We start from the raw sequence: 19,502 nt of genomic DNA, 5'->3' as shown, positions 1-19,502 counted from the left end.
AGTAATTCTTGGGGCGCCTGGGTGGCTCAGTTGGTTAAGTGTCCAACTCTTGGTTCCAGCTTAGGTCATGATCTTGTTGTTCATGAGTTCGAGTCCCACATCGGGCTCTGCGCTGGCAGCCCACAGCCTGCTTGGAATTCTGTCTCCTTCTCTCTCTGTACCTCCCCTGCTCACTCTCTATCTCTGTCTCTCAAAAATAAATAAACACTAAAAAAAGAGAGACAAAGTAATTTATGCCCAGGATATAACTAGGAAGAGAGTAAATGAGATAAGGTTAAGAAAGTAGATTAGGGCTCATGTAGAAAGGCCTTAAATGCCAGGCATGGGAGGCTGGAATCTATTTTTAAAATCACAAACACCCTTATGACTTAATTGATATTTTAAACTTTTCTATAATCCTGTGTAGTGCCTGAGAGTTTATCAAAAGTCACCTCTTGGGGCGCCTGGGTGGCGCAGTCGGTTAAGCGTCCGACTTCAGCCAGGTCACGATCTCGCGGTCCGTGAGTTCGAGCCCCGCGTCGGGCTCTGGGCTGATGGCTCAGAGCCTGGAGCCTGTTTCCGATTCTGTGTCTCCCTCTCTCTCTGCTCCTCCCCCGTTCATGCTCTGTCTCTCTCTGTCCCAAAAATAAATAAACATTGAAAAAAAAATTAAAAAAAGAAAAAAAGTCACCTCTTGAATCATTCATTCATTTATTCGCCCAATAAACCTTTATTCTACTAGATGCAGAGATGGGTTTTAAATCCCAGGATGAATAAGTTCACACCCTATCCTCCAGGACTAGAAGTCTGGAGGGAAGACTGCTACATGAACAAATAATTATATTGTAATATGATATACAAATGCTGGGGATAGCTACCTATAAAGTGCTTTCAGAGTTTGGAAGAAAAAGCTCTACCTGGGGAGTAATATTTTTCTACTGCTCAGTAGGGACAAAAGTTATTTCAAATGCTTTTTTACCACTGGCTACCTTTATCACTGTAAATGATACGGTCATTTATCTCTGTGTAAGTATTGTGAAAAAGATGCATTCTTCAATCCGGTGGGAAATATTCAGAGATTGTTCTTTGGTCTGTTGATAAACATGGCATTTTTAGAGCATGGTTCTATTTGCAACTCTACCTCTTAGCCTCATGGATTGATTTTACATTTATGTTTATGGCTCTGTGCCAACATACTATCACGCATCATTTCACCTGGGTCAATGAAGGATAGAAGTAATTTTTCTGAACTTAAAAAAATACTAGATTTCAGTCTGTACTCAGAGAAATCCTACATGTCTTTTTTTAAGCTCTACTTAAATTCTTACAGGTGAAGGTTGAAAAACTGGAGGAAAGATTGATATTCATTTCTCTGAATCTTGGTTACCTCTTCTATAACATGGGAGGAATAGGAGTATCTACAACAAAACTCATTTTGAAGATTAAATGAGTGAATTATATGAAGCTTGTAACATAGCAGATGCTGTTTGAGTGTTAGCTGGTGCTCTTGTTATTAAAAATAGAATCATAAGTGGTGAGGCATTGACCTCTGACGACAATCGGAAAACGTTTTTTATAATCTTACAGCGTTGATTGGCTTTTCTTATATATCTTTTACAGCTTTCATTTTTATGGGTTTCTCCCCAAGAATCAGATATCTGCCAGAGTAGATTTTTTTAAGTTGATTTATTTTGAGAGACAGAGGGAGACAGAACAAGTGGAGGAGGGGCAGAGAGAGAGTGTGAGCAGGAGAGGGGCAGAGAGGGAGACAGAGGATCTGAGGCGGGCTCCGAGCTGATAGCAGAGAGCCCAGTGCACAGCTTGAACTCACGGAACTGTGAGATCGTGTCCTCAGCTGAAGTCAGACGCTTAACTGACTGAACCACCCAGGCGCCCCCAAGAGTAGATCTTTGTATGCATCTGGCATTGTGTGTTATTCCAGTGGAATAGCTTAGAGCCAGATTGTAAATGCTCAAATCAAATCTTCATGTTCTGATGCCGACATACGTGACACACATGTAAATACATATATGCACACACCTCTTTGGAAACTGAGGTTCAGATACAAGCCCTTCCCCTGCTTCCTTCAATCAATTCAGAGATGGACAGAAGGAAGAAATACTTTATTTTTTTTTATTTAAATTTTTTTTAAATGTTTATTTCTGAGAGAGAGAGAGAAAGAGACTAGCAGAGGAGGGCCAGAGAGAGAGGGAGATGCAGAATTTGAAGCTGGTTCCAGGCTCTGAGCTGTCAGCACAGAGCCCAACACAGGGCTCGAACTCGTGAACTGCGAGATCATGACCTGAGCCGAAGTCAGACGTCCAACTGACTGAACTGCCCAGTCACCCCCAGAAATACTTTTTTTTTTTTACTTTTTTTTTCAACGTTTATTTATTTTTGAGACAGAGAGAGACAGAACATGGACGGGGGAGAGGCAGAGAGAGAGGTAGACACAGAATCGGAAGCAGGCTCCAGGCTCCAAGCCATCAGCCCAGAGCCCAACGCGGGGCTCGAATTCACAAGCTATGAGATCATGACCTGAGTTGAAGTCGGACGCTTAACCGACTGAGCCACCCAGGCGCTCCCATAAATACTTTTTAAAGACAAAGCCTCCTTGACTACTTAAGGCTTACCTTTTACTCTTCTTTACTTGATTGGCTTCCCTTTTTTGATCTGGGTTAAATTTATATTCAGAACCTTGGTTTAGGTCCCAGCTCTTACCCAAATATTTTAGTCCACTTTTCCCATCCCTAGACTATATATTTTGATTGAATATGCTATAGTAGGATTTTCTGATGCATGTTTAATTTCTCCCCATCTATATCCCTACCTCCTTGAGGCTAGAGACCAGCCTTTCCCTATGGTATTCCCCGTGAGACATTATATAGTGGTTGTTTTTGAATTCCTGGTGTTTTGGTTTTTTTCCTGATATTCTTTGATGAACTTTCCCCTCTATCCCTCCCCACCCAATTCCCCAACCAATTAAATGAAGGAAATCTGTTTGAAGGAAACCTCGTGCTGGTCTTATTATAATGACATAGTAACAATCATTTGCAGTATATTTGCATTTACTCAGATATCATGTCTTCCTGGAAGCCTTGCTTGAATCCCTAATCTGGCCTGAGTGCCCTTATTCTTTTCCCATAGTACCCCGTGAATATCATTATTCTAGTTCTGACACATTATATTGACATTATCTGTTTATGCGTGTCTCACCCCTTATAGAGAAGGGATCTTTGGCTTATTCATTTTTATTCCTTTTACCTAGCCCCATCCCTGGTGTTCAGTTAATGTTTGTTAAACAAAATGACTATATCTTGCCAGCTCTGCCTCCTCCTTCACTGGAGGGAGGAGAAAAGTTTACAACTGTATTTAAGTCCTGGAAATGCCAGAAAAACTGAAACATCTAAATTTTCTTCTCCTTGCTGTCAATAAACACCAGCTTTCTCTCTTTGAATGACATGAGGATTGAAAATAAGAGGCAGTGAAAAATAAAACACAAAACCCCCCAAATTTCCATCAGTGTTCAGCCAGAATTATAAAGTTTTACCGAAGTGTTTAGAGATGCAATGACTTGGTATCGAGAGAAAACAAAAGGTAGGGGGAGATAGATACAGCAGAATTGGTCATGCGTTGATCGTTGATAAAGCCAAGTGATGGTCCATGGGAGTGGTGTGGATTAATTTATACTGTTCTCTTCTATGTATTTGAACTTTTACATAATAAAGAGTTCTAAAAAGTTAAGGTTTAGTTTCAGATGTTAACACAAGAGTTTTTTCAGAGCATATTAGCTTTCTAATTTTGGTCCTGCAGCTGACTATTTCTCATATCAAGTGAAAAGTGAAACGTCAATTTGAATTTGAAATCGTTTGGGACTTGGAATGATTAAGTGTCTTTTATCTTATTTTGCCTCTGGCACACTCTAACTACATTTTTTGAAATTATTCTTTACTTTTTTTTTTAAGTTTATTTATTTATTTTGAGAGAGAGAGAGAGAGAGAGAGAGAGCACATGAGCAGGGGAGGGGCAGAGAGAGAAGGGGACAGAGAGAGAAGCCCCAGCAGGCTCTACACTGTCAGCATGGAGCCTGATGCGGGGCTTGAACTCACAAACCACAAGATCATGACCTGAACCGAAAGCAAGAGTCAGATGCTTAACTGACTGAGCCACCCAGGTGCCCCGAAACTATTCTTTAAATTTAAAAATCTACTTACACAAATTACATTATTGAGGTATTTATTATGTGTCTTGCAATTCAAAGGAACCTAACAAATGTGTTTTCGTTGTGTGCAGTAAGGCCACTGAACCAGTCGGTAGCTGTGATGGATTATACGCTTACTCATGTTCTTGCCCAGGGCCCGAGAGCAATCAGGGTTAGTTGGACTGTGTCAAGGCCAGAGTAATGTGTGAAAGGCATTTTATTTGGCACACCAGTGACCATATTGCATTTTGAGTTTTCTTCAGCAGTAAGGATGGGTTGGTACCAAGCTGACCATCCTGTACTACTTGTTACAACTTTTGTGATATCAGCCAACGTTTATAAGACTGCCAGCTGTGGCTAAGGATGTAGTTTTGGGCTTTAGAGCGTAATTTTTCATCTGCGTCACATTAGCCCATTGAACCCACAACTCTGATTTTATAGAACCAAAATATACACTCTTCTACAAACTTAGAGATGACTGGGGTCTTTCTCCCTAAGCAGTGATTTCCTCGGCTTCACATCTTATTTATTCAGATGCTCCGTTAACTGTTCAAAGCTTGTGAATTTGTGAAATGAAAAGCATAATATGGAATTCCGGGCTGTGATGAACCTTTTCGGCTTTTCAAGACACATCAAAGGGAATCCTGATGCCTTCTTCAGGATTTTCTGTCTGTTAATTCATTTGTTTGCCTTATTCTCTACATACAGTCTCTTTCAAGGATGTGGTATTTTGACAACATAATAAACCCAAGAAGGTACAAAAGTAACTATCAATCAGATAAGCAGACTAGCAATTTCTTGAGCAAAGAAGGAACAGAGTACATTGTGGCTTGTTTCCCTATTTAAAGTCTCTACTAGTTTTCCTTTGTGTTTGAAATCCTAACTGTGCCTCCTTTGTAAAAAGACAAAAGCGTAAAGCTTGGATGACATACCCTCCAAGAGTCCAAAAGATAAGCACATAAGAGTATATTAACATTTTTTTTTGCTATAAAATATTTTAATGGGAAAAAAAGACTTTTTTTATTTTCTAGATGCCTATTGAATTCCAACAAAGTGCTTGCTAATATAATTGGTAAATTATGAAGCAAAACCATTTAAAAAATTTTTAAAAATGTTTATTTATTTTGAGAGAGAAAAAAAGTGTGAGCAGGGGAGGGGCAGAGAGAGAGGGAGAGAGAGGATCGCAAGCAGGCTCTATGCCGTTAGCACAGAGCCTGATGTGGGGTTTGATCTCACAAACCATGCGATCGTGATCTGAGCTGAAATCAAAGTCGGATGCTTTAACTGACTGAGCCTCCCAGGTGCACCAAATCAAAACCATTTCTAAATGAAATTTTTAATTCCCTATTGTAGGCAGTGATTGTTTTGTGCAGAAAATTAGGTTATTAAGAACTCGACTAAAAATTTCAGCAGCACTAAATTCCATGAGAAATTCATTGTGAAAGTTGATTGTAGAAAACCTTTGCTCCTGGCTGTATCTGTCTTTGCATATGGGGAAGGCAAAATAGTTCCATTAAGTGGTGTAATGACAACAAGTTCCCAATATGTAAAATGTAGAATGATACGTATCAGGATTATACCAAATCCATAACACATGTAGTCTTCTAAGCACTGTGCTTGTTGCTGTACAAAAGAAATAGAAGACATTGACCCTGGCCTTTACCATCTTTTCTGTTGTGGGAGATTGGACTTAAATGCATGAAACAGAGAAAAGCCTGACTTTCTTCCCTATGATAGTAGAGTCTTCCTCTGTAACTTCAGAATCAAACTTTTTGCCAATGCCTGGATTTCATTCTTTAAAAGTGCCTCAGTAGATTTTTCTTTTTATGAGTTTATTTTTGAGTAATCTCTACACCTAAGGTGGGGCTTGAACCCACAGTCCTAAAATCAAAAGTCACATGCTCCACTGACTGAGCCACCTAGGTGCCCCTTAGATTTTTCTTTTTCTTTCCTTTTTTTTTTTTTTTTTGAAGAGGGGAATCAGAGTATATATTGTAGCTGATGAGAAACTTCAATTAATATCAATAAATATGAAATTATTCTTAGCAAAATAATGATTCTTACACTTTTTATTAGTATGATTTAAAAAAAAATGGAGTCCCCTTAGTTTTTTTTTTCTTTGAAGTTTATCTATTTTTTATTTTTTTATTTGTTTTTAGTAATCTCCACATCCAGTGTGGAGCTCGAACTCACAACCCTCAGATCAAGAGTCACATGCTCCTCTGACTGAGCCAGCCAGGCGCCCCTTCTTAGTTTTTATTACTACCTTTTGGTAGACAGTATTTGATTTTGAATTTTACACTTACGTGCAAATTGCATGGTTCATATTCTCAAGAAAAATTGTTCCCAGCAAATCCCAAGCCCACCTTAAATGAACAAATGTATGCCCCCATAATAAAATTTGTCATTCGGATCTTGATTAATGAATTTCCTAATAAGTGTTTCTGTCTTATAAATAATAGTTCATGGTCATTTTGGGACTTTTTGTTTGTTTTTTTTTTGTTTCTGTTTTTGTTTTTTTAGCTCATGGTCATTTTGGGTTTTTTTTTTTAGTTTTTTTTGTTTTTTTTTGACTGGGAAAATAACTTTATTTTCTTCGGGGGTGTGGACAGACGTCTAGTCTCAGAACTTCTGGAATTGATTTTTGGTGCTAGCGGCCTTTGTGACTTTGAGCACGTTGAAGTGCACAGTCTTGCTCAAGGGCCGGCACTCAGCCCGCTGTGACAATGTCGCCGATCTGGACATCCCTGAAGCAGGGGGACAGGTGCACGGACATGTTCTTGTGGCGTTTCTCAAAGCGGTTGTATACAATGGAGGTTCGGATATAATGGAGGTAGTCTCGGTGGGTGACAATGGTCCTCTGCATCTTCATCTTGGTCACCACACCAGACAGAATCTGCCCTCGGATGGAGATGTTACCAGTAAAGGGGCATTTCTTATCAATATAGGTGCCCTCAATGGCCTCCTTGGGCGTCTTGAAATCCAAACCGCTGTTTTTGTAGTATCGCGAGAGTTTCTCCTTGCCAGTTTCCCCAAGCAGAATCCTCTTCTTATTTTGAAAGATGGTTGGCCGCTTTTGGTAGGCACGCTCAGTCTGAATGTCCACCATCTTCCCGGCCGCCTGGAAAAAGGCGCTCATGGTCATTTTGAAACATATGTTTGTAATATGAGTGTGGCCACGACACAAATAGTATAAATTAAAAACAAATATCTTCCATTTCTTATCTAGTAGAGTATGCTTGGGACAGAAACATGGTCTAGATACTTACTAAAAGAAGCACTGGCCACATCTTAGTTCTGAAGTCACATCCACGTGATTTAGTGTCATCTTAACTTTGAAGACATAAAATTAATGTTTTTACAGAAGGGTATTTATAAGGCAGGCTGTCTGTAATCACATACATCACATACAAAGGATAAAGGAAAGAAGAGGGGAGATAAGATCCCAATATGAGGAATACTGTAGAGAGATTGGAGCTGTTCACAGTCAGTCCTGAATCAGAGTTTCTGCTCTGCTACTTATTTTGTGATTTTAATCAAGTTTTGTAACCTCCCTGGCCTTATTTTTTCCCCCTAACTCAGAGGGTAGTGATGAGAGCTAAGCTAATGTATATAAATTACTTGGTGGAATTTCTGGGACATAGTAAGTTTCCAATAATGGTAGTAAATGCAGTGTATCGTATTATTGTCAGAGGCATCACTTTTCCTTCCTCTCATTATTGGAGACACCTTCATTTTGACGCCTGTTCTTTACCACACAATTCCCTTCTTGCCCTTCTGATGAGTGGCCTAAGCTTTAGATAGCTTCCTTGCATTGCTTGCTCTCATATTGACGTCTCTAGTCTGGACTCCTTTTCTACATCTCCAGTTATATGTTGAAAGATCTCTCAAACGTGAAGTGTCCAAAACTAAATTCCTTGTTCCCCCATAATCTCTCCCATCTCAGTAGCAGGGGTGGGGAGATGAGAAGCCACAAGGGGTACAGTGAAAAGGGCAAGAAGCCAAGCTCAGGGCACACAAGCAAAGATCTCTAAACCTCTCCATCCTCAGCCCCTGATGCTGTAAAGTCCCTCTGGGATGGGGAGAGCCTCATTCACGTAGGCTTATGGCATGTGCGCTGTTGGCACCCCAAATCCTGCCCGTCACAGTCATCACCATTATCCTGCTACTGATAAGTACGTGCGTTGTGACAGGAAGACTCCTGGACTGGGGATAAGTATTTCTTTCTTTTTTTCTAAGTTTGTTTATTTTATGTTGAGGGGGGAGAGGGTCAGAGAGAGGGAGAGAATCCCAAGCCGGCTCCATACTGTCAGCGCAGAGCCCAGTGCAGGGCTTGAACTCAAGAACTGTGAGACCACGACCTGAGCCAAAACCAAGAGTCGGATGGGACACTTAACCAACTGAGACCCCTGGGCTCCCTGGAGTAAGTATTTCTGGCCCCTTCCTGTATTGTGACTTTAGCTAAGTCACAGCACTGCTGTGTGGCTTAGTTTTTTCACTTGTAACATTACAGTGAAGATACTAACACTAAGGTAACCATTTAATTTTAGTCCAAACTAGGACACTTTGGAGAGCGAAAGGGAGCTATTGATAATTAGAATGACCATCGCTTCTGGGCAAATGAGGAAGCATAGTGACCCTAGCTATCACTCAGATCCCCTCCTGCATTCATGATGTTTGATTTTGTGAATTCCCACTTCTACAGGAAAGATGATTTGTTACAAAGCATTGTTGTATATATTTAGTAATGTATATGCTAATATTAAAATAATCTGCCAACTACAACAGTCTATTATGGAAATCAATAATTGCTGCTAAAGTAATATTAAGTTAAATTGGCTTTTATGGGTTAGCCAGAGAACCAAAGCAATACAAAAAATGTTGTTTTCTTGAAAAATTGTATTCCAAGTCCGCTAACTTTTTTTTCAAAAAATAGCTTATTTTTAATGGGTCTTTTTTTTTTTTTTTAACCCAGAAGTCTGGCACTTCTTTCTGCCATAATTTGACTTATATTATAGTGTTCAGTTATATTTCTTCTGGATTTTTTGAGAGGAAGAGCGTAATGGGATATATATATATATATATATATATATATATATATAGGCCAGTTCATCACCTCATCACCTAAATTATATATTCTGAAAGTTTCCCATCTCTGACAGTTCCTTTCTTGGGATTTGGTAATCTCAGCCACTTTTTCAATATATATAAGAGTTTCAAAAGTGGTGATAGCAAACTGTGTATGGCATTTGTTATGAGCCATTCACTGTTAGGCACCTTACATATATGAACTTGCTGAGTACTCTCTACAAGTCTGTGACCTACGTTATGCTGTTCCCATTCACAGATGAGGCAGATGACATAGAGAGAAGTTGACTGACTTCTCCGAGGCCACACAGCAAGATGGAGTCTATAGTCTGTACTCCTAACCACTATGTTTTACAAGAATAAGTTTGACACTTCGTTGTGCTCTTAGAGGTACATGGTTCTTAGGATGGCAGTTTCTGAAGACTTAAAGCTGCCTTTTGTCTCTATTTTGTTCCATCCTCATATTCCTTCCAGCCTGGCATTTTGCCTCAGAAGGGCATTCATTGCACAGAGTTTACATAGAATCTTTGTCTACTGAAGTCAGGTAGGAATCCAGTCAAGAAAACAAATGTCCTGAGAGAAGCACAAAGCACTATGGGAGTTCAGTAGTGGGAGTTTTTCCCTCCATGGGGAGGAAGATTTATAATGGATAAAATTTTGTTTTGTGGAATCCATAGAAAATGCCATTTCAGCAAAAGGAAATAGCATTAGGTAAATGAGAAAAGTCAGGGCATTTACAGAAAATAGGAAGAAAATTTATGGAGCATAGGGGCTTATGTAAAGAAGTGATGGAAAATAAGGTTGAAAATTAACAGATTGTGGCAAGATCATGAAGGATCTTGAAGACCGGACTGACGAGTTTATTTTGTTTTACAAAATGATGATTTTCAAAATTTGTTCCCCTTGCAACAAACTTGTGAGATCTGATAACATTTCATTCATCCGATGCAGGGAGCATAGTATGTAAGGGCTTGGGCTCTGGTATTCACCACTTGTACCTGTGTCAGCTTAAGCACGGTAACCTCTCAGGAACTGTGTTTTCTCATCTATAAAAAGTGGCTAAGAATAGACCCACCTTGTTGGCTGTTGTTATAAGGATGAAATGAGATAATCTATGAAAGGTGCTATTACGGTTTTACTATTTTATTACCATCATCACTAGTAGCTGTGGATTACTGGAGTAATGAGTCTCTTAGGGGATCAGTGGCAGGATCAAGACCTATGGAATTTAGCATCAAGAGTCCCTACCATGATTCTGATACCCCAGTAATTGCTTGGAGTCATTCTTCTCAGTAAGGAAGAATGTAGCCATGTGGTGGCAACCTGCCCATAACTGGAATCCCAGGATAACTACCCAATAACTGAGAGAGTTAATTGGCTCAGCCCTAGGCAAGTTGCTTAATTCCTTAGGGGTCTCATTGTTCTTGCCTGCAAGATGAGGATAATGACTCCTCATTGTATAGTAGTAATAATGTTTAAATGTGTGGCACATAGTAGGCCTTATTAAATGGTGTGGTTATATATATATATATATATATATATATATATATATATATATATTTTATTACAACACTAACTCAAATCCTATTCCCAGATGGCATCACAAAGGAAGGATCTAAGCAATTAGGGGATTGTAACAGGTTGCCTGACCTCATTCCCATTCTTTTCTCACTCCTCAAGATTTAAATCCACCAGATTTCAAATGGGAAGTAAGGATGTCTTTATTCTTTCTGCATTCTGTCTCTGTTTCTTCATTGGTTTCTGTTTGGGTTGAAGGAAAAGTATGAAGAGAATGGTAAGGAAATGTGAGGAAAGGGTCAACAGTTGCAGGAGTTTTCTTCTCTTGTTCTAAAAACACCTACTTTAGCTTTGCGAGTTGATGAATATGTTACCTTAAGGTAGACAGTTGAAACAGGCGAATTTTTGAGATTCCCTTTTCACCTTGTTTTGATTGTATTTTTTGTGATAACGATAGTGTGATGACGCTATTGTAGCTTAGGTTGTAGGGTCTTAAGATGGAGACAATTTCCCAAATCCCTTTTTAGGATTAATTCTCTAGACAAGTATGCTCGGGCTCCAGGCCAGACAGCCACAGAAGATGAAACATAGCCTGCCTCATTGGAGACATAGCATGCTGGATCCCTTGGGTAGTGAGGCATTGAGAAGGGGAGTTCTCTTCAGGCTTGTCGACCCTGATGAAGACGAAGGTAGGGCCAGAGATGCTGAGCTGTCTTTTTCTAGTGTTCTGGTGAGGATGTAACCACCCGTGCTCTGAATCCTGCTGAGACTGCAGACGTGACTTAGAGCACTCATCCATCACCGACAAAAAAAAAAAAAAAAAAAAAAAAAAAAAAAAATCTTATAACACAGCTATGGGAAAGCACTTAATTGAAAAATATAAAAACCATTACTCAAATTTGCCAGAATAAAGTCCTGGTTAATTGTGATTCCAGAATAGTCACTGTAAAAATTCTGACCTGACCTGATTTTATCATTTAAAATGTTTAGTGCCATGCCACTTTAAAAAAAATTTTTTTAAGCTAAATGTCTATGTCAGCTCTAGTTGTACTTATTGAAAGGAATGTTTAAACAATGTCAAAGGAGGATGAGACCATCATTCCGTATCTAAAATTAAGAGACAGTTGAATTTACTGCTCCCTGTTGTGAAGTAGTTACACTGGGATCAGGCAAAATCTCTCTAGGCCAGCAAACTGCCATTCTTACATAGGGTTTAGGGTTTGGGAGTTGAGGGTTCAAAAGCACAAGTGGGCTGATGCCAGGTGGAGAAGTACGGTTACTGGGGTGTGAGTAGTGTTGTTTGGTTGGCCCCAAGCCGTATACTTATTGGACTGAATTTGTTCCTAATTGGCTACTTCAGAAGCAAGGACTGTCATTGATTGGCTGGCTTTTAAAGTGTGTTCAAGAATGTAAGTTGTTTATTGATTGAATGAATTCAAAACCACTTCTGTCGGCTTTTTGTTACATGGTGAAAGAATCATCAGTGTTTTCCTGGGAATGTGGGAACTTTCGAAATTCTCAGTCCCCATTGTTCTTAACTCAGTCAAAGCTCCAGGAGATCATTAAGGATTGTCCAGGCCTTCCCCTCTGTTGTTGATTCTTCTTGAAGATGGGGTTTCATTTGTGAAGATCTGATTTTCAGTTTGTATCAATCAGCATGATTTCATTTATTTCTTTGAAGCATTTATTGAAACATCTGCCAGGACAGTAACTGTAGAAGAATTTGAGGTACTAGACAATAAACATCAAATGACTCTGAGGCAAACAAGAATAATTAGAAGTATTGGGAGGGACTAGTATATATTTCACTCGCATAACCTAAGATTTTTCAGGTATGACCAAGAAAACAAGTCTTAGGCATTCCTTAGGTGGCCAGACTGCCTTTTCTTTCAGCTTAGATATAGATTGCCGTATTCTACCTGTAATGTTGGTCAGGTATAAATAACATGAGTGTTAATAATGGTTTCAGTTGGCCAAAAGAAAGTCCAAAGCCATTCTATTATCTATAACTGGAACTATTATTTTGATAGTCTTGTGTGGAAGCTGTCTACTTGTATGATCATCTCTGTTCTGAGAATCTTGGGTTAATAGTCAAGTTCTTTGAATCATCTGTTCCTGGGGGTGCTCTGGAGAACCTGTTTTTTTTTTTGTTTTTTTTTAAGTTTTATTCATTTATTTTGTGAAAGAGAGAGAGCATGCATGAGTGAGGGAGGGCCAGAGAGAGAGAATCCCAAGCAGATTCTGCACTGCCAGCACAGAGCCCAACACGGGGCTCTGTCTCACAAACCATGAGATCATTACCTGAGCTGAGATCAAGAGCTGGGTGCTTAACCAACTGAGCCACTCAGGTGCTCCTTGGAGAACCTGTTTTAGGTTCTCGACTGGTATTACCTTCCGGCTCCTCTAAGGTCCCTTCCATTTTTTCCCCCAGAGGGTGTCCATCATTGAGTCTTATCCAGGGATCATGTTTTGTTTTGTTTTTAGCTGAATAATTGACATTCCTTTCAAACCGGGTTGTACCTGTACATAGACAAAAAGATCAGGGATTATTTTATTCATCGTCATAGACTCAGCACCAGCCCCTAATGCAGTAAATAATTATCAAATACATTCAGCTTTATATAATTCTTAGATTATTTTAGGCATTTCAGTCATGTTTCTTTTTGATTCTGATCTCACTGAAAGCAATAACTATGTCATATTCTTTTCTGAGTAACCCAGAAAGCTTATCACAGTGTTTTCTATGTTAGGTACCAATAAATAGTCGTTAAATTGGATTCAAGATGCATTGAACATACTTTGGATATTTGGGAAAATACTTGACCTGGTTGCTAACCGCTTGAGCAGAAGACGCCAGACACAAAAAGAATACATAATATATTATTACATTTATATTAAGTATAGATAAAGGCATATACAACTAAAAAAAGAAAGTAAATGAAGTTTGATAACTAACTTGTGCCAGAATAAGAACTGAGGCAAAGGAAGAAACAATAGCTTGTGGCTTCTAATTCAAAAACTGTTCGGTGAGTGATCAGGATCATTCTTTTTCTCCTCGCCTGTTTCTACTCGCTACTGTTCTTAGATACCCTATTTACAAGAAGAATATGAACTAATATTTATTAAGTGTCTATTAATTGCCAGATGACTTTTTTTTTTTTTTTTAAGTAGGCTTCACGTCCTGTTCAGAGCCCAATGTGGGGCTTGAACTCACAACTCTGAGATCAGGATCTGAGCTGAGATCAAGAGTCAGATGCTTAACCAAGTGAGCCACCCAGGTGCCCTAGCCAGACACCATTTTTTCTTAATGTTTATTTATTTATTTTAAGAGGGAGAGAGGGTGTGAGCACATGAATAGGGGAGGGGCAGAGAGGGAGAAAACCAAGCAGGCTCCACACTGTCAGCACAGAGCCCAACATGGGGCCCAATCCCACGAACTATGAGATCGTGACCTGAGCTGAAACCAAGAGCTGACTGCTCAACCGACTGGAGGCACCCAGGTGCCCCAGACAACACTTTTTATTGAAATTATTTCACATGATACTTTTAGCAGCCCTCTGAGATATGCAGTCTTCTCTACTTTCCAAGTGACAAATCTGAGAGACTGAAAGTTTAAAAAACTTATGCAGAGTCAGGGAGCCTGGGTGGCTCAGTTGGCTAAGCGTCCAACTTCGGTTCAGGTCATGATCTCATGGTCCATGGGTTCCAGCCCGACATAGTAGGGCTCTGTGCTGACAGCTCAGAGCCTGGAGCCTGTTTTGGATTCTGTGTCTCCCCCTGTCTCTCTTCCTCCCCTGCTCATGCTCTGTCTCCCTCTCTCTCAAAAATAAATAAACATTAAAAAAAATTATGCAGAGTAACAGAAGTAGTTAAGTAGTAGATAAAATTTGAATTTAGATCTGTGTTACTTCAAAGTCTTTGTTCTGTCTATTCTATCACAAAGTAAAAGGACCAAGAATTTAACCTGGTAATTTCATTATTTATTAGCAGAGGATGACAGAAAGAGGTCCTACACTCGAGGGCAGGGGTCAGCAAACTTTTTCTGAAAAAGGCTAGAGAGTCAACATTTTAGGACTTGGAGGCCATGCGGTTTCTGTCACAAGTACTCAACTCTGCTAGAACAGCACAACAGCAGCCACAGACAATATGTAAAAAATGAGTGTGGCTGGTGTCCCAGCAAAACTTTGCCTATGGACACTGGAAATGAAATTTCCTAAAATGTTTATGTGTCACAAAATACTATTTTTTCTTTGGTTATTTTCAACCATTTAGAAATATCAACTTCTTAGCTTATGGGCCATACAGGTAGGTGCTGGGCCAGACAGGCTATAGTTTGCTGACCCCTGCTGTAGGCTGTTCCTAGAAGAAACCCCTATCAGAGTCCTTACATATTTTTAGGGATTTCCTTTCCTTTATAGACAGATTTAAAAAGTTCAACAGATACTTATCAAACCTCTCCCTATGTGCTGCACACTGCTACTTGTTTTAAAGAGATGAATTCTCCAACAAAACAATTTGAAAGAAAATGACATTAAGGTCTAATTTATATGCAGTAAACCATACCTGTGTAAAGTGTAGTTTGATGAGTTTGCATACATAGTTTGCATAGTTTGTAGTTTGCTTAGTTTGTATAGTTTGCATAGTTTGACGTATGCATACATCCATGTAACAACCACCACAATCAACATATAGAACATTGCCTTCGCCCTCAAAAAGTTCCCTCATGCCCCTTTGCAGTCAGCGCCCCTCCATCCTTGGCTCTAGACAACCACTGATCTATCCTTTATCATTATAAATTGTATTTTCCTTTTCTGAGTTTTCATATAAATGAATATAAATTTATATTCTTTGACTCCTTCTTTTACTCCACATGTGTTTTGAAATTTATCCATATTGTTACATATGTTAGTAATTTGTCCCATTTTTGCTGCTTAGTATTCTATCGTATGACTATACCCAACTGGTTTATCCATTCACCTGCTGATGAGCATTTGGTTTGTATCCAGTTTGGGTCTGTTATGAATGAAGTTGATATTAACATTTATGTATAAGTTTTGTGTAGACATATGTTTCTGTTTCCCTTGGGTAAATACCCAGGAGTAGAGTTGCTGGATCTTCTGGAAAAGGCATATTTAACTTTAGAAGAAACTGCCAGTCTTTTTTCCAAAGTGGTTATACTGTTCTGCATTCCCATTAGGGTGAGAGTTCCCATTGTTCCACATCCTCACCATTACTTAGGATTGTCAGTCTTTATGCCTTTAGCCATTCCGGTGGGTATAAAAGTGGTAGCTCGTGACCATCGTAATTTCCATGTGCCTCCTGATTAACAGTATTGAGCATCTTTTCATGGGTTTACTGGCCGTTCATGTTTTCTTTTGTGAAGTCCAAATGTTGTGTCCGTTTTTTAAAACGGGTTGACTTATGGAGTTGTTAAGAGTTCTTTGTATATTCTGGGTATAAGTCCTTTGTCATATACATGTATTGAAAATATTTTCTCCCAGTCTGTACATTGCTTCTTCATTTTCTTAACCATATATTTTAACAGTGGGAATTTCAATTTTAATAAAGTTCAGTTTTTCAGTTTTTTTCATTATGGTTAGTGCTTTTTTGTTTTAGAAATTTTCTGGATTTTTTACCTTTTCTTTGGGGCTCTGATCCATTTTGAGTTAATTTTTATGAACTACAGATTAAGGTTCATATTTTTTCTTGTGAATACTTGGTTGTTTCAGTCCCATTTATTGAGAAAACTAGCCTTACCCTCCTTGAATGACTTTAGTGCCTTTATCAGAAATCAATTTACTATGTATATGTGGGTCTCTTTCTAAATTTTATTCTGTTCCACTGATGTATATATCTATTCTTATGCAACTGTTTTCTTCTGAGCCTTCACATGGTGTTTTTTTTTAATTTTAGCCTCAAGAGAAATCATTTGCTTTTTTTTTTTTTTTTTGGCCATTCTTTTTAATTGCAAGCTCTCTTTATGTGGGTTTCAGTTCATTTATGGGAGTATCTGTATCTTTACAGCTACAGATATGCCAAATAACCAAAACTAATGTAGATGTTTTTTCTGTGATTCCTGCCAAATCAACATCCTTTTATTCTCTACTCTTAACAAAGAGTTCTCAGTGTGCTAGCATTTCAACAGCAGCAGTAATTATATTTATGAATTCTTATGTGATACTGTATCTCAAACCTTATGGAAGTCCAAGTGGATTATGTCTGGGCTTTCACACTTGTCACTTCTCATGGCCGCTTTTTTCTGAGATGTGAATTCGATTAACTACGCATGTTCCTTCTTTTTGTACATCCAACTCTGTCCCCTGCTTCTCTCCATATTCTGTCTCTAAGCATAACTTTAGACCCTTCTATATCAAGAAAAGATCTATTTTCAAATCTCTCAATTGTTTCTTTGCCCCTTTCTCCCATTAAAATGAGTTGTCTTCCTTTCAGGGTTTACCTTTCTAAGGTCAAAGAAGTTCAGAACTGTACTCCTGACACCTTTCATTTTACCTGCAATCAGAGTGGTTTCCAGGTAGTTCTGTGTTCTAGCACTATTTATTACTCAGTTCCTGTAGATTTCAAAGTTATCCTTTTAAATCTGTTTTCTGAGACACCTATGTCACCTAGTAAAGTGAAAAAACAGATTTCTGTACTGAGCTTAGGCAAGGAAGGGGTTTTGGGTCATCATTTCATGGGGGATTTTTGTTTGTTTTAGTTTGAATTTTGTTTCGTATTGTCAAGCAACATGTATTCATGACGATAGAATTGCCCCAATCCAAAGACCACCACCACAAATATTTCGGTGTGCTATTAAAAAAAAAAAAAACATTTTTTAAAGATTATTTCTCAAATTTGAGTAATACCTATATTGGAAAGACATACAATAAGTGGTTTTAAATGAATAAATATTCTTTTTTTTTTTTCTCAGTTAAGTGTTTTGCTAGGCAACCCACAGAAAGGCCTCCTACTTGTAAGACAAGCAGGGCCATCTTTGGGCCAAGGGCAGAGGGTGAAGGAGGAGCCCCTAAGTGGCTCAGGGCCTGGTCTCTGCTGATTGTGTCTTTCCTTATTATTCTGTGGGTACTAACAGCATTCAAGTAATTTAGCTTGGTAGTTGAAAATCAATAAAGGTTCATTTTCTATAGCTATGTACCTATGTTTTATTTCTATCCTTTTTCCTCTTATTAGAAACTAAGAAACATCTTGTTTTGCCTGACTTTTTTTTTTCTTTTAATTTTCCAGGCTGTCATTTCCTAATGTTAAGTGACATTAGTTATCACTGGCTCTTTGCATGATTGGAACAGAATGACATGGTCAGATGAGGGAGTGATCAGTGGCAGGATTAACTGGGCCAGGGTTAATGAGCACCCAGCCAAAAATTATGCTTTTTTAAAGGTTTAATTATATATTAAATATTGACTAAACAGTGACCTGCACAAGGTATGAAGAATAATAATACAGTGAACACCAGGACCCTCAGCGGTCAGCTTAAGAAATAGAACACTACATGGGGCGCCTGGGTGGCTCAGTCGGTTGAGTGTCCGACTTCAGCTCGGGTCATGATCTCACGGTCTGTGAGTTCGAGACCCGCGTCAGGCTCTGTGCCGACAGCTCGGAGCCTGGAGCCTGTTTCAGATTCTGTGTCTCCCTCTCTGACCCTCCCCTCTTCATGCTCTGTCTCTCTCTGTCTCAAAAAAATAAACGTTAAAAAAAAAATTAAAAAAAAAAAATAGAACACTACCAGAACCTTAGTATCTGTACCTTGTAAAGCTCCACATTCTAAAAGTTACAAAATAAAGCTGATATTCCCTTAGTGAAAAATAAAAAATAAAAAAAATAAATAAAAGTTTCTTTTGGACAGAAGATCTTAACCATTTTTGTGTCATGGACTCCTTGAGAATATTATGGGCTCCTTCTCAAAACAAGGTTTATTCTTTTCCCACCTTCGTCCACCTGCCACCTCCCAAGAATAGTTTAGACCAAAGAAAAGATGCTTTTATTTAAATATCAGAATTAGATTGAATTCCTGTTGACTGATAATCCTAAATTCTTCTGAGCAAACATTTGTATATTAGATTTTAATGAGTAGGGTTTCTAGTTTGGAGACTGGATTAGGGAAGCACATTTTTATAGGGGAAGTAAATTCAGCCTTTGTAAGTTAGGGGTTTGGAAGAACTGTACTAATTTGCTACTCCTGGCATTTATTTGTACCATATTTCTAAGCCTTCCTTCCCTGAAGAATCATCTTTCTTTACACAGTACACAAGGCTGTTACTGGCATTTGGGGCATTGAGGGGATGCTAGTACCCAGGAATGTTGATTCTAGCTCAAAGAAGGAGCTGGCCAAGAGAATCAATATCGTCCAAAGCAAACACATATTCTTGTATTTGGGATATTTATTTAAATTCCAAGCAATACATCTAGAACATGCAGAACAGGCTACAAAGTTGCCTTTTCAGAAGGTATATTTACCTAAAGAATGTATGCATATTTCATAAAAAACAAACAGACGATGTAAAAACACAGTCTACCCTTGGTTTGATTTCAGTGTGTTTTTGCAGTGAAAAGCATGCAGTTCTTAAATAATCACTTAGTTTTAAAATAAAACATGTTGCATTAAGAAGTATCTGATATTCATTGTGACTTTAATAATGCATTGTATACTGTTCCAAGGAAACACTGATATCCTTTGTTAACTTGCAAAAAAATAATTTAA

At 38.6% G+C, this 19,502-nt stretch overlaps 2 protein-coding genes across 5 annotated transcripts in view; one reads left to right on the top strand and one right to left on the bottom strand.

The window, feature by feature from the left end:
• Window positions 1-19,502, top strand: part of SLC41A2 (solute carrier family 41 member 2) — a 125,247-nt gene that overhangs the window by 87,770 nt on the left and 17,975 nt on the right. The gene's annotated exons all lie outside the window — the stretch shown is intronic.
• On the bottom strand, window positions 6,743-8,468 carry LOC122472630 (40S ribosomal protein S11-like). The gene has a single exon (XM_043562384.1). The coding sequence runs from the start codon at window positions 7,323-7,325 to the stop codon at window positions 6,891-6,893; it is 435 nt and encodes a 144-aa protein (XP_043418319.1). The 5' UTR covers window positions 7,326-8,468; the 3' UTR covers window positions 6,743-6,890.

Source organism: Prionailurus bengalensis, chromosome B4 (assembly GCF_016509475.1).
Source record: "Prionailurus bengalensis isolate Pbe53 chromosome B4, Fcat_Pben_1.1_paternal_pri, whole genome shotgun sequence".
Lineage (NCBI taxonomy): Eukaryota > Metazoa > Chordata > Mammalia > Carnivora > Felidae > Prionailurus > Prionailurus bengalensis.
The sequence above is the reverse complement of the archived record's forward strand: the minus strand, read 5'-3'. Positions and strand labels throughout refer to the sequence as shown.

Excerpts from the sequence above, each read along its gene's own strand:
- LOC122472630 (XM_043562384.1), bottom strand. The coding sequence starts at position 7,325 with ATGACCATGAGCGCCTTTTTCCAGGCGGCCGGGAAGATGGTGGACATT.